This window comes from Cucurbita pepo, chromosome LG19 (genome assembly GCF_002806865.2).
Source record: "Cucurbita pepo subsp. pepo cultivar mu-cu-16 chromosome LG19, ASM280686v2, whole genome shotgun sequence".
In the NCBI taxonomy this organism is placed as follows: domain Eukaryota; kingdom Viridiplantae; phylum Streptophyta; class Magnoliopsida; order Cucurbitales; family Cucurbitaceae; genus Cucurbita; species Cucurbita pepo.
Window position 1 is genome coordinate 5,197,870 of NC_036656.1, and position 13,174 is coordinate 5,211,043.

At 34.0% G+C, this 13,174-nt stretch overlaps 1 protein-coding gene across 1 annotated transcript; it reads right to left on the reverse strand.

Moving 5' to 3' along the window:
- Positions 1–1,183: 1,183 nt before the first annotated feature.
- LOC111781248 (protein MRG1-like) lies at positions 1,184–11,415 on the reverse strand. Its single transcript, XM_023661730.1, has 11 exons — positions 11,097–11,415; positions 7,647–7,700; positions 7,410–7,423; positions 5,538–5,680; positions 5,012–5,047; positions 4,235–4,275; positions 3,553–3,651; positions 2,977–3,056; positions 2,112–2,281; positions 1,903–1,987; positions 1,184–1,558 (listed from the first exon to the last, which is right to left on the reverse strand). Exons 1-11 carry the CDS (start codon positions 11,232–11,234, stop codon positions 1,468–1,470), a joined length of 951 nt encoding a protein of 316 aa, XP_023517498.1. The 5' UTR covers positions 11,235–11,415; the 3' UTR covers positions 1,184–1,467.
- Between the last annotated feature and the right edge of the window lie 1,759 nt (positions 11,416–13,174).

Here is a 13,174-nt window from a genome sequence, read left to right on the forward strand (position 1 = left end):
TTTAGAATCACATATTTTGATGCAGGCAAATCTTTAGTTTGCTTTTATAGAAACTAATTAATACATGCCCACTAGATAAAGACGACTTTACTTTTCTTAAGATTGAGAGTTTAATCCCTGATAGCATCTATCTAACCAACCATAGATGTTAACTTTCCTCTAGAACAATGAGAAAAAATCTAACCAACCATAGATGTTAACTTTCCTCTAGAACAATGAGAAAAATCCTCATTCGTTTCCTTTAGACACTCATAATCCTTCAAAGGTGGCACATCAACATACTCTTTGATCATAAAAATTAACCGAAACCTAAAACATGTATAACTAGATTCATCCATAAAATCAATTGTATAATATATAAAACCGATCAACTTACGCCACAGGCATTACATACCAGAAAATTAGTGCTAGCATCATTATGTATTGAAAATGACAGATTTAATTGACTCACAGTGTCACACCACAGGCATTGAATGCTTATGCATGATTTGCAAACTATTCTCCCTCCATGAAACGACAAGAACTTGAAACTTTATGAAACTGATTCCACTATGATTTGTGGGTACTCTCCATGGTACTTGGTCTTTCTTTATCCTATTGAACTTTTCGATCATCTTACCTTTGTGGAACTACATGAAAAACTATGAAACTGGCCACATTCTCAGCCTACAGCTCATAAATGTAAACAATTATATAGTGTATGAGTAAACAACCGACCTTTATGGAGGAGTCCAACCCGATTAGCTATCAAACAAATTCCGGAGTACTTGACTATAAAAATTAAACTGAGAAAAGAGTAAAAAGATAATACCCCAAACATCATAACAAATTGAAAGGCACTAAAGCACCATAGAGATAGTGACACCGAATTAGACAAAGTAAAAACGATAAATTAATATAAAAAGAAATAATCAAACCATTCAAACCAATGAAAAATCAAAACTCCGAAAAATTATCCCAAAAAAAGAAAGAGTAATTTTAAAAACTCTGAAAGCTAACCAGAAAACCTACATATACTACAAATTAAAATAATTATTATAATAAGTGAACAACTAACAATTCACGGTAAAGAATAGCATAGAAAAATAAAAGAGGAACAAGAAATCATTAGTTTAGTGAACTTTTAGCGTTCATTCCGACAACTTCACATAAGCATGCAGTTGTGACTATGTACTCTCCCATAAAGTAAAATAATAGATAGACAGCACTTGAGCTTCTCAACAACTAGAACACTTGAATAGAAAGTGCATGCACTAAATCAATATCAATTACAAATTAACGGATCATTCTTTAATAAGAGAGACAGAGACAGGAAATTATAGACCAAAAAACAAAGGCTTGTACAGTTACAACAAGAGGATTGGTTTGACAATGCAAGGCAGCATGCATCATGAAAATGTGCTACATCCATGCCAAACTATGAATTGCAAGCATGAAGGTGTCATGCCACGTAATAAGGATTCGCTGTCAGTCATTTTTGCCCTTACCCTTACCCTCAGTACCTTTGCAGCCCTCATATGCCGAGACAAAGTAAGTACTCTGATTCTTCTGCAGAAATCTACATCCAAGATAAAAGTTAATCAAGCATCACCAGGCTACTAACGAACCAAAATTAATTCAATTTATTAGTTCTAGCATTGCTTTTAATGGAACATAAGAAATCTAGAAAAATCAGCGCATTGCCATCAAAGATAATAACATGAGATGGGAATAACTTATAAGGATTTTCTTCCCTAACCCTTATTTTTAAAGGAATAACTATGAGGTAAATACATGTCAGGAAATTAGAAGAATACATCAACGATTTGTGAGCATGCCTGTGACAGTGTAGTTTCTCCCTGTTCTAACATATATTCCAAAATGTAAATACAGTGTCATCATTTATAAGGTTAGCAAAAATACTTCAGAAAGTCGAGCAACTTTTGGTGTAGCCGGGTCTGTGTTTCATCTTCAATATTCACATATGCCAAAAGCTCAGGCAACTTAACTGTAAAAACAATAAATTAACTAAATGAATTAGACAGTATATAAAAAATGTGAGTTCAGAATGGACATTACGGAAATTTGAAAATTGATGAATACGAGGATGTGGAAATGCATCCTTGACATACCAAAGAGTCGCAGCAGATGTTCTGCACCATATATGGTTGATGGAGAGACGTTATCTCCAACTAATTCACGATATTGTTCACGCTCTTTATTGTACAAGAGCAGTACAGGCAATGCTTTATCAAAATAACACCGTATTCCTTTCAAGACTTCTCCAAGCGAATCAGTAATCCTATAACAAAAAGTCGAAGTTCAATTTTATTACCATGAGAAATTGCTCAGATTTCATCTGAATGACAGGATTGAGGTAAGAAATGCTAGTGCCTATTCAGACATTAATTTTTAAGTGTTACATACTAGAACTAATAGGGAAGGATGATGAACTTTATGAATTACAAACTGTTTTAGACTGGATTTCTATGAAGTGATATAGCACGGGTAATAAAAATAATAAGAATCCAGGTTCTCCTATCATCCTTCTATAGAACACCCGCCAAAAATATGTAAAAGTCCATAAAAATCACCAGCTCCCACTTCCTAAAGATTTCTCCTTATAGTGAGTCTCCAAGGGCTAGAGTCTTCTTACTAAAGGAAGTTTGCTACGTCAACATCACCTTCATAGCCTTATACCATACAACATCAAGATGCTACAAATAGTCCAGTTCTGAGCATTCATATGAACAGTTTGGTTACTCCAATTATAACAGTATAAGAAAATATAACTATTACTAACTGCCTGGGAGTTTCCTGCGTCAACTTGATCAGATCCAGCATTTAACAAAATTATTTAGTAGTTCAAAACATGTAGTTATGAATACAAGACCAATATAAAATCCAGTCAATTGTAAGGAAGAAAATTAAATCGAAGCACTCAATTGATCAGATCCATGCCAATTTGTATTCTTAGTAAGATATAAGCAAACTTACGAGCCATCCCTCTTGGATCTGTATTCCAAGTACTTGGTCAAAATATCATCAACTGTAGGTGTGCGAGGGAGTTTCACTACCTGCCAGAAACATCAGAAAATCAATATGCTAACCAGACAGATGCATGGATAACTTGAGTAAGTCTCCAATACATTCACGTGACAAGACAAATGCTTGAAAGAGTCAAGTTATCAAACAAAATTAAGTTAAAATTGGACAATTGATAAATAAATTGCTAAAGACCATTTAATCAGCATGAAGGAAAATTGTCAACTGTATCCATTTTGCAACAAAAATTTAGAACCTNGACCAATGGAGGAATTGAACTGTGACTGCTACGTCAACTAGACAAAAAAAAAAAAAGAAAGAAAGAAAGAATATATCCATACAGCGATATGAATTGTCAAAAGTTAACTTGAAGAGTGCCCAGTATAAAGATTAATGACAATTGTTGAGTGCACGTGCAAGGAATATATTTTTTAATTATTTCATCAAATGTTCAAGTATCACACTGTAATAAGAGTCCTCTTTCGTAAAATAATAAAAATAGAAAGAGAACAAACAGTTGGTACGTACCTTATCCTGCTGTGTAACAAAATCCCAATCGTCAACAAGTTGCTTTCTTAGTGTTGAAGGTATTTGAATCTTGATAACCTTTTCAACGGATTGATTGTCCTTCCAAAAACCAAGGAACCATATTTAACCAAATATAATGCAAGAAATCGAGAGACAAGAAAATTAAGAACTGAAGATATGATATACTAAAAAGCTGTTACCATTACAGATAATACACACGCACGCACAAGCAAAAGGGATAAACTGAATCAACATAGAAATAGAGAAGTTCAGTATCAATTCTATCATTTATGAAGGAAAGAGAGAGAATAGACTTATTAACTCCTTTCATTCAAGTTTATGAATAAGATAAATGCACTCCATTGAAAAAAGATAACAGCCTCCACCTTATTGTTTTGCTTTCTATTTTATAATAAAGCAACAGGAAAAAGAAAATGAGAATTTTTTTTTTTTTATTAGAGAGGATTTTAAAAGAAAATAACGATATATATGTTCTAAAGCTATTGTTATGAAATCTGGAAAGGAAAAATCCAAAACCATAAGTTTCTTGGCTTTCAATCCATAGAACCGATGAAGCTAAAAGTAAATTTGTTATATATATATGCCTTGAACAAATTTATATTGAAATGTCTGCTTACAGAATTAGAACAACTTTTGAACATTATTCACTACATAAAATCACCTTGGTGCCCGAGTCATTCTTTCGTTTCTTCCCCTTTGGTGCTGCAAAAAATATCAACGGAACAATATAAGGATTACAAGAACAGGGGAAGAATTGTTTACATTCCTACTAGCAGAAACAGGGGAAGATAAACTTTCTCAGGGAGGGGGGCCAAAAATTTATAGGAAAATTGCAAAAATCACCCATGAAGACGGTGGAAGTAACAATTGCACCTCAAACTACTGTTACCACCACCATACTTCAGGGGTAGTTTTTGCAATTTGCCCACAATTTATCAAGACCAGTTCTAAGTTCTAACAAATTATTTTAGGCGTTTTCAATTTTTAATAAAATAAGGAGGGTGATTGCCCCTCCACCCCGAGTGTGTGGACAAGGAAGAACAATGGCCCCAAATAATTTGCCCCGAGTTCATAAGTCTTTAAATGAGAAATACATTCATCTTCAACCTCGATAAGTGACTGTAAAGTTTTAAGAGATGCTAGGCTGAAATCCAGGCTGTCTTAGCCCTAATCAGGTAAAACTTTCATTTCAAATGGTTCCCCCAATCAAGGTACTGAAGAAGGTAAAGCCTTCGGATCATGCCAGTATGATCCAAAAAAAAATTGCCAAGATCAAGACTAAAACTACGATTAAATATTCTTAAAATGCAAAGTAGCACCTTTGGGTCAAATAAAGAATGATAATATTTCATTGTTTGAGCACCACGATGAAAGGTAGTTGAACTCAAACTAACAAGAATTTAAAGAGTTTTAAGAAAAGTGTAAAAATAAACAATACCATTGTTCTTGGTGTCCTCTTTCTCCACTTTTGCATCTGCAAGGAAACAAATCTCATTAACTGGGAAGGATGTTAGCAACCCTCATTAGTCTAAAAGACTTCATAACATCTGAAATTCCATCCTAGTGCGGTAGTGCTCAAACCCATATCATAGAGATGCAATCCACAAAAACAAATAATTAGATGTTTTCATGTTGAAGCACCCAATCCATAAATGTGTAATTAGGAAGTGAAGGAAAAAAAATACAAATTAATTATTATGAATAAGAAGATTGGTACAGAAAACATATGCGCATGCAAATCAACAAGTGATGAAGGGCGTAACTACTCATTTCACTAGCTGGTGCCTCATTATCCAAATTAGATGGAAAAAAAATGAAAAACAAATGCCTTCTTTATAGACAATTTCAATCTTATTTAGAATCATGGCAAGTCTAGCGAAGTAAGAGATGTAAACAGATAATAAAAAGTCAAAGATGTTGATTTTGGACTCATAATTTGGTATAACTAAGAATTCGAAAACTACCAATCGAGTTTTTTGGCTTTGCTTGTGCAGAACGTCCAGACTTTGAGCTCTTTTCTACATACCCTTTCTCAAGGGCTCGCTGCTTCAAACGGTTCTCATCTGTACATTTCATCAACCGGTCTATGCTTACCCATTCGTCCCAACTGTTAGCAAGATGTGCATTGTAACAAGCTTTGTATTGTTTTTATAAACAAGACATAACTATCATAAAAAGATGCTAGATATCTAATCGAAACAAATAATTTTTATATTCCTTTACAAAAAGAAAAATGCAACCAACTGAAAGGAAATTTCTGTAGCATTCTCGTGGATGATTTCTAAAAGGTTACCAGTATTGAAATGAGCAAAAATACAACTAAACCGTTTCTCCAAACAATTGATCAAGAAAAGAGTTCACAATGTTAAGCCGGGGATGAAGTAACCAAATGAAGAGAAACCTGAAAGCTTAAGATTTCCATTATCAAATATTTTTTACAAAAATCTGGAAACAGAAACAAAAGTAAAACTCTGCATCCAAGTTTATTAACTGGGCCGATCAAAATCACAATGCCATATCAAGTAAACAGATACATACGTAAAATGTTGGAAATGCTCAAATTAGATAATGAAAACTAATAACATCAGATTTGGAAACTAATCACTATTATATATTCATAAAGCACAAGATTCCTCTTAGCTTACAATTGTTTGCTGCAGATAGAATAAATCATTCAACCCATATGCAGAGCAAGAAAGAGTTATTTTCGGAAGTCCCTCATTCTTCATATGAATTAATTTTATAATATAATATTTTTATAAAGCATGTTAACCATCGCGGACATAGAATTATAGGAAACAATCTTTGGACAAAGTCCATAATGGTGTTAATCCTCCTCAAAGAGAGCCTCAGCCATAATTTGCAGGAGGAGGAAGAAATGTCTTAACCTGATTCAAGCTTCAAAGGACGGGTAACTTTTGCCTTTCTTAGGTGTGGACAAAAGATTTAGGCTTCATCATAATTTAGGTGTTCCACAGTAAAATCCCTCTTCAAGGGCCTCAATTTGGAGATGCTGCCAGACAAACTAAAAATAGCATAACTTCCTTCTAAGTTTCAAAGATCTTTAAAGATCATGGGGCAATGAACACCGTAAGACTTTTCTTTGGTCTTTATGCTTGAGGGGATTTCAACTAATGGTTCTCTATGCTGATGTGTCTTGGGCAATCCAAATTAAAAATCAGCTTACCGCATTGTTCTTACATAAAGGAGAATAAGCCCCAAGCTACTGAAAGTTATATACGCCTTCCAATTAGCCAAAAAGATCAACTAGTCTATAATTTGTAAAGAAAGAGTAAAATTTATACCAATTCAAAGCATTTAGGAGGACCGTATTGATGAATCTACCAAAAGAGAATGATATGCCATTGAAAAGTGTGATTGTTTATCTCAATGCATAAAGTCCAAAAAGAAAGCTCTGTTGACCTGTAGCCACAAGATTTCCTTTTCTTTCTTAAAGGGGTGGCTCATCAGGATAGCCGATAGAAGAGCGTTCAGGTTGTTGGGGAGAGGGGCTTGCCAACCATACGAAAAGAACATCATCACCCAAAAATGATAAACACAGCTGTAAGGAGATGAAAAATAGAACTTGTGTCTGTATTCCTTTTATATTTCTATCGTTCTTATGGAAGTTTTACATTTCATTTTAAAAATAACGTGAAAGTTGATAACTAGAAAAGAAAAGAAAAACAGAATGAAAAAGCAGAATTGCAAGCACATCATAAGCCTAGTTAGAAGAAGTCACACGATAGTTGGACAAAAAAGGAAACTTACTAAATATTCGATGGAGAGAGTAAAGTAATAGAGGATTCTAATATAAAATAGAAAGAGAGACTCACTTTTTATTCCAGCCCTGCAAAATGACAAATCAGAAACTGTTAATACCTTGAGAACGATCTATTCACTTAAACAAACATACTCAAGATTTGAATTGTATTCAACATATCCAGTCACTTCAGCTTTTTATGCTGACAGCACATATTCCTCTAGCAAGGAAATTGTAAGTCAAATGATAATTGTAACTCAAAATCAGAACTTAAGCAAGGAAAACTGCAATGCATGGAAGCCAAACATACTAGATAGTGCAGAAAGTATCTCCATTCCTTCTTCCTAAGCTCAACTCTTTGAACCTGAAAGTAAAAGGATAAACTTGATCATTATTTGTTTGATCACTGTGGATATGGAATAAAAGGGCGTCAATTTCCTCTTCAAGTGAGAATACAGAATGGGAATCCTGGAGAAAAATCAAGTTGATTCCACTTGCGCCCTTTTGTTTTGTAGAAACCAGTCATAATTTAAGCTTTATGTGATAGTTGTTTATGTGCTCTTTCATTCAATTTAGATGCACGTTGACTTAGTTGAGAGATTTTAGGAGAGTAGTGCTACCACGTTATATATCTCATATGACTTTCGCAGTATGCAGTACAAACTGTGTTTTTACCTTTCTTCTGCTTTTGTCTCGATCATCTCCTTCCATCAATCTAGTTAGCGTACACTACATACGTAAGTGGCATACAAACTCCAAAACAAAAAAAAAAACAAAAAAAAACAAATGTGTGACACACTTAAAAGAATGTTTGCCCAAAAGGAGTTTGCAATCTTTACACCATGAACTGGTCATGATGACTTAAGGTAACCTAAAAATTTTGGATTATTTTCTGAAAAATAATTATTATAGGAAACAAAATATTTTATTGATATGATGAAATATTACAATGGGTATTTCCAGAAAATTCAGTCTTTGTAGGCTGAAATTTCAGAACTAAAAATGAAGGAGACGTGTTTGATGCAGGATTGAATGTTCTCTTACTTTGGGTTTGCAAAAACAGTTCGTGACCTTTATTATCAAATCAGGAAGCATCAGTGAAACAAATGATCTGCAATATCAAGCCTCTTTGTGGTCGAATCTGTTCTTTACAAGGTTGTTTTGAGAACCAAAGAAAAGAGACTTTACTCATCTTCTTCGAAATATTTTTCAGGTAAAAGCAAACAGGAGGAGAGAACTCTAAGAGAAACTCAAATGTTTGTTATAGATGTGGGAAGTTAGGACATCTCAGAACAAATTGTTGTGTCAAATTCATGGAAGGAGCAAATACTGTCCACAAAAGTAGTAAAAAATTGAGCAACCAAAATGGGTACAGTACTTGCACATTGAAGATATCAAGCAACCACATGATATATTTTTTGGAACACGCTAGACCAACCCACTTATAGATTCAAATTACTTAATAAACTACAACGAAAAATGGATTGTTGATTTGATTGCTCCTATCATGCAACAGAAAATGCTTCTGTACTATGGTATCCTACTATATTATGAAAAAAGAAACCAATACATCCTATGGAAGGAAGGCAACTAACTTATAAAAAGCTGCTCAAACGATGAAAATCTCTCACAATGATGATTATCATACTCCAAAATTAAAGAATTTGCCTTCAGTTATGGTACATTGGTATTGGCCTAATGAAGCCCAAATTCTCTCTAATGTAAAAAAAATGTTTAAATGAAGCTAACGGTTTGATACTAGGGAAAGAAAAGAATATTCTTATGATTTGACAACTAGAAACCCAATGGTGTGGGGGCGAAGACGAAGACCTAGAATCACGAAGATGTACAAGAACTTAGTAAGAGGGGGAATGATCCTTTTCTTCCTTTTCTGGCCGGCCTAGTAGTGAGCAAGTTTAAAAAGTATAAGGGACTTTGGAGGAATTAGTTCGTATTCCATGCCATCACCTACTTCAGATATTAAGGGCTTCTTTGGTAGGGCATCTACATACAAAATTTTGAAAACAAGGAATCCAATAAAAACAAAGATGTATTTCATGTTTTCAAATGTGTGTTTGGTAGCAACTTTAAAAATTAGATTCTAATTTAATTAACTATTCAAAATGAGTTAGATAATATATTTATAGACCACGAAATTAATTGTAGTTGCAAATTAAATATTAGGTTGAATATAAATCGTTATTAATTTATTTATGAACATGTTTTTTGTTATAAATTTTGTATAATTTTTTTTTAACAATATCATATAATTTATAATATATTATATCAAACATATTGTAATTTAACACAAGTAAATTGAGTTTACAACTTGAAATGCTATATTTATTTTTTTTAAATTGTCTTTCTTAATCTAGTTCTGCATTTTAAATTTTCTAAATACAACGAAAACATAAAAATGTAGTTTTAAAAATTTTCAGTCTTGGATCATAGAATCCAAAAATAGTTTTTGAAAATACATATGCTAAATGCATATTCACTTAACTTTGTAAATTCGAAAGTATGAAACAAAATCCAGATTGCATACCAAACATGCTCTAAAATTCTACAAATTTTCTAGCAATTAAATATTGTAAATTGTTATTGAAACTAGATGAAATATGTATAAGCTAAGCTAAACACTCATGAATAACTGAAATAATTCTAATAAATAAATGTTCAACAAGCAATTGATATGTTGAAAATATTTGATGAAATGCAAATCCAGCAGTTCGACATCCTCATTGGTGTATTGGTCACCCATTGTAAATAATATTCAACAAAGAATCCCTTGTTCTTCCATATTATCAAGCTCATCTATATTACCCATTAGAGGACGTTTGCCTCCAAAATATTCTCAAAAGTTTCCTTATTCCATCTGATCAATAACTTCTTAAGGTCTCTTTATCTGGTTATGGAGTTTCTCTAGAGATGAAGAAGCCCCTTGGAGGAAAGTTATCGTGAGTTTTTACGGGCTCGATCATCAGGGTTGGTGCTCCCCCCTCCTAAGGGAGAAGCAAAATGCAGGCTTTGGTTTTATATTGCTAAAAATGGGGCTGTTTTCTTCAGCTTCTTGAGTTTTAAGGTGAATTGGGGCAGTCAGATCCATTTACGGAAGGACTGTTATTGTACAAGAATAATATACCATTTCAATGAATGGTTTTACAGAAGCAAGATGGGCTAGCAATGTGAATGATAGGGACACCTAATAAACGTGTTGTTTTAATACAAGCTCAGTATTAATTTATTTTTGCAGTAAAAAAAAGCTACTAGCTCTTTCTAGTTGTTAAGCTACCACTGTGTCTATTCAAGAATGTGTTCAAGTGTGCAATTTGGTTATTTTCTCCTTATTCAGATTAGATGCAGGATCAGCATCATTGCTTGAGAGGCTTTAATAAATTGTGTGAGTTTTCCTTTCATCAACACTTGGTCCAAAAGCTTTTCTCCCTTCGATAAACTTAAAAAGAGTTCTAACACACAAATATCTTTTTCATGACCCTCGTATCCCCATAACATTGGTCTCAGCTAAATGAACCGCGGTACGAACTTTTCTTTCTCCGACCAAACAAGCATAAGAAATCCAATAACCAAACGCAAAAGACGGAACTGATACGATTGAATTAGGTTACACAAGCATTATCCCCTTTTTCCTCTCTAAACCAGATGCGCCAACCGAAAGGCGAGCTAACAATTCAATGCTTCGGAGAATTTTAAACAGAAATCCAAAGGCAAATCGTAAACAAGAGCGTAAAAATAGATGTACCTTGGCTTCATAGATGCGAGGGCCGTGATACGCAAGGACCTTCTCTCCTTCGGAGTAAAGGCTTGAATTGGAGGGTGGAGAACCACCGCTGGACATGTCGCCGTCGGTGGCTGCGTCGTCCTTGGATGAGTTTACCATTCTCTAACACCCAGAGATGGCAAATGAACCAGCCAAACACGAGTGTCGGGTCCTTCTTCGTGAGGTCGCGTGGCGCTCTAACGAGTGCGGAATAGAGCGGGAACTGCCATCGCCGGATGTTTTTTTCATTTTTCCTCGCTCCTTTTTTCTCTCTCTCTCTCCCTCTTTTTTCCCTCTCTTAGTTTTACTTTACCGCTTTACTATATAATTCATAAGCGATTAAATATTCTTAAACTTTCACCTTTATTTTCTTTAAAATATCCCAATTTTTTTCGCTAACTTTTCAAATATGGAACATAATTTTCTAAACTTAATCTACCAGCGTTACAACTAATTTATCTCAAAGAATAATAAAAAGATTTGTGGTAACTGTAATATATATATATATATATATATATATATATATATATATATCACTCTACATTTTAAATTTTTACATGAATCAAAATCATTAAAATTAACCCTTTTTTATTATTAACCCAAACTTTAATTGAATCTTATTTAGCATAAAATAAAACAATACGGTATTTATTAATATATTAACACGATAAACATCTTATACCAAATAGATACTACGAGGTTCTAGCATACTACTTCTACATCTATTTGTATTTCTGCTCTAATCTGGATAATAAAGTTTGATTTTTAGAAAAAATATGAAATTAATAGTTTTTTAAGATTTAAAAGAAAATTATAGGTCAATTACTATGGGGAGATAATTTTATACATAAATATAGGTTTTACACCAGCTTTCCATATGNAAAAAAAAAAAAAAAAAAAAAAAAAAAAAAAAAAAAAAAAAAAAAAAAAAAAAAAAAAAAAAAAAAAAAAAAAAAATGCACAACTAAGATAAAATTACTAAAATTATCGAGATTGAAATGTATATCTAAATATAAAGGTATGTGTAGTTGTGTTGTTTATTTGATCTACACTTGGCGGGAACTTGCGCCGATCTCCACCGTCCATTCTCACGTCAGGGGCGCGAGGAGGTGATATGGCTGTGTCCATCGCCAGGAGAGGGGCCAGACTCCTTAATACCTCCCAACGTGTCAAAGTTGACGAATTTGTGGCCATCGCCACCGGGGCTTGGCCCCGACTGCTTGATGGCTCCCAGAGAAAGCCCCTCGAAGAAATCTTCAGCGATGGCCGCCGAGGCCATCGCATTCAAAGGCCTCGCTTCTGTCGCAACCAAACCGCCATTGCCCAACAGCGCAGCCACCAGAATCAAGCCGATCAAAGTCTTCCCCACGCTCCTCATAATAACAACAAGACCACGGACCAAGACTAGAGAGAGAGAGGGGGGGAATTGATAGAGTTTGTATGTGTTGTGAAATAATGAGGCAGCAGGCTTGGTGGTATTTATAGCAAGGAGGGAGGTGGAGAAATTGGGTAGCGTTCAAAGTTGTCGACAAAGGAATGTGGGATTAAATGAGAAAGATCGAGGGAGGTTCCTCGCCATGCAAGTCAAGTGAGAGGTTTCTATGTTTCCATGTTCTTCGGCGTCGAATGAGAAAAAAATTATAGAGGTTGCGAGTCCAAGTTGAAAGCAAGACATTTGGAAAAAGTTGGTTGGATTTGACTTTGATTTTTTATTTATTTTTATTATTATTTGTTTTGGGTTTAAAATAAATGATCTGATATGATGAGATCCATAATTCTATAACGTAGAAAAAAAAACTACATTTAGATTTTAATATGTTTGTTGTTGGATGATGGAAGTCCCACTTCTGCTAATTTAGGAAATGATCATGGATTTATAAGGGAGAAATACTAACTTCATTGGTATGAGGTCTCATAGAAAAATCTAAAGCCAAGGTATGAAATGTTATGCTCAAAGTGGTCAATATCATATCATTGCAGAGAGTCGTGTTCGTCTAACACTTGTTTCGTTCATTAATTTGTTTGCAAACCGAAATGTTTAGTCAATTAAAAAAAGGGTC

Bases quoted from the DNA above. Each gene is read 5' to 3' on its own strand.
- LOC111781248 (XM_023661730.1), bottom strand. From the start codon at position 11,234: ATGGTAAACTCATCCAAGGACGACGCAGCCACCGACGGCGACATGTCC. The intron at 1,988-2,111 runs GTATGTCAAGGA...TTGTTTTTACAG, and splicing joins ACATCTGCTGCGACTCTTTG to TTAAGTTGCCTGAGCTTTTG. The intron at 1,559-1,902 runs GTATTTTTGCTA...TCTTGGATGTAG, and splicing joins AAGTTGCTCGACTTTCTGAA to ATTTCTGCAGAAGAATCAGA.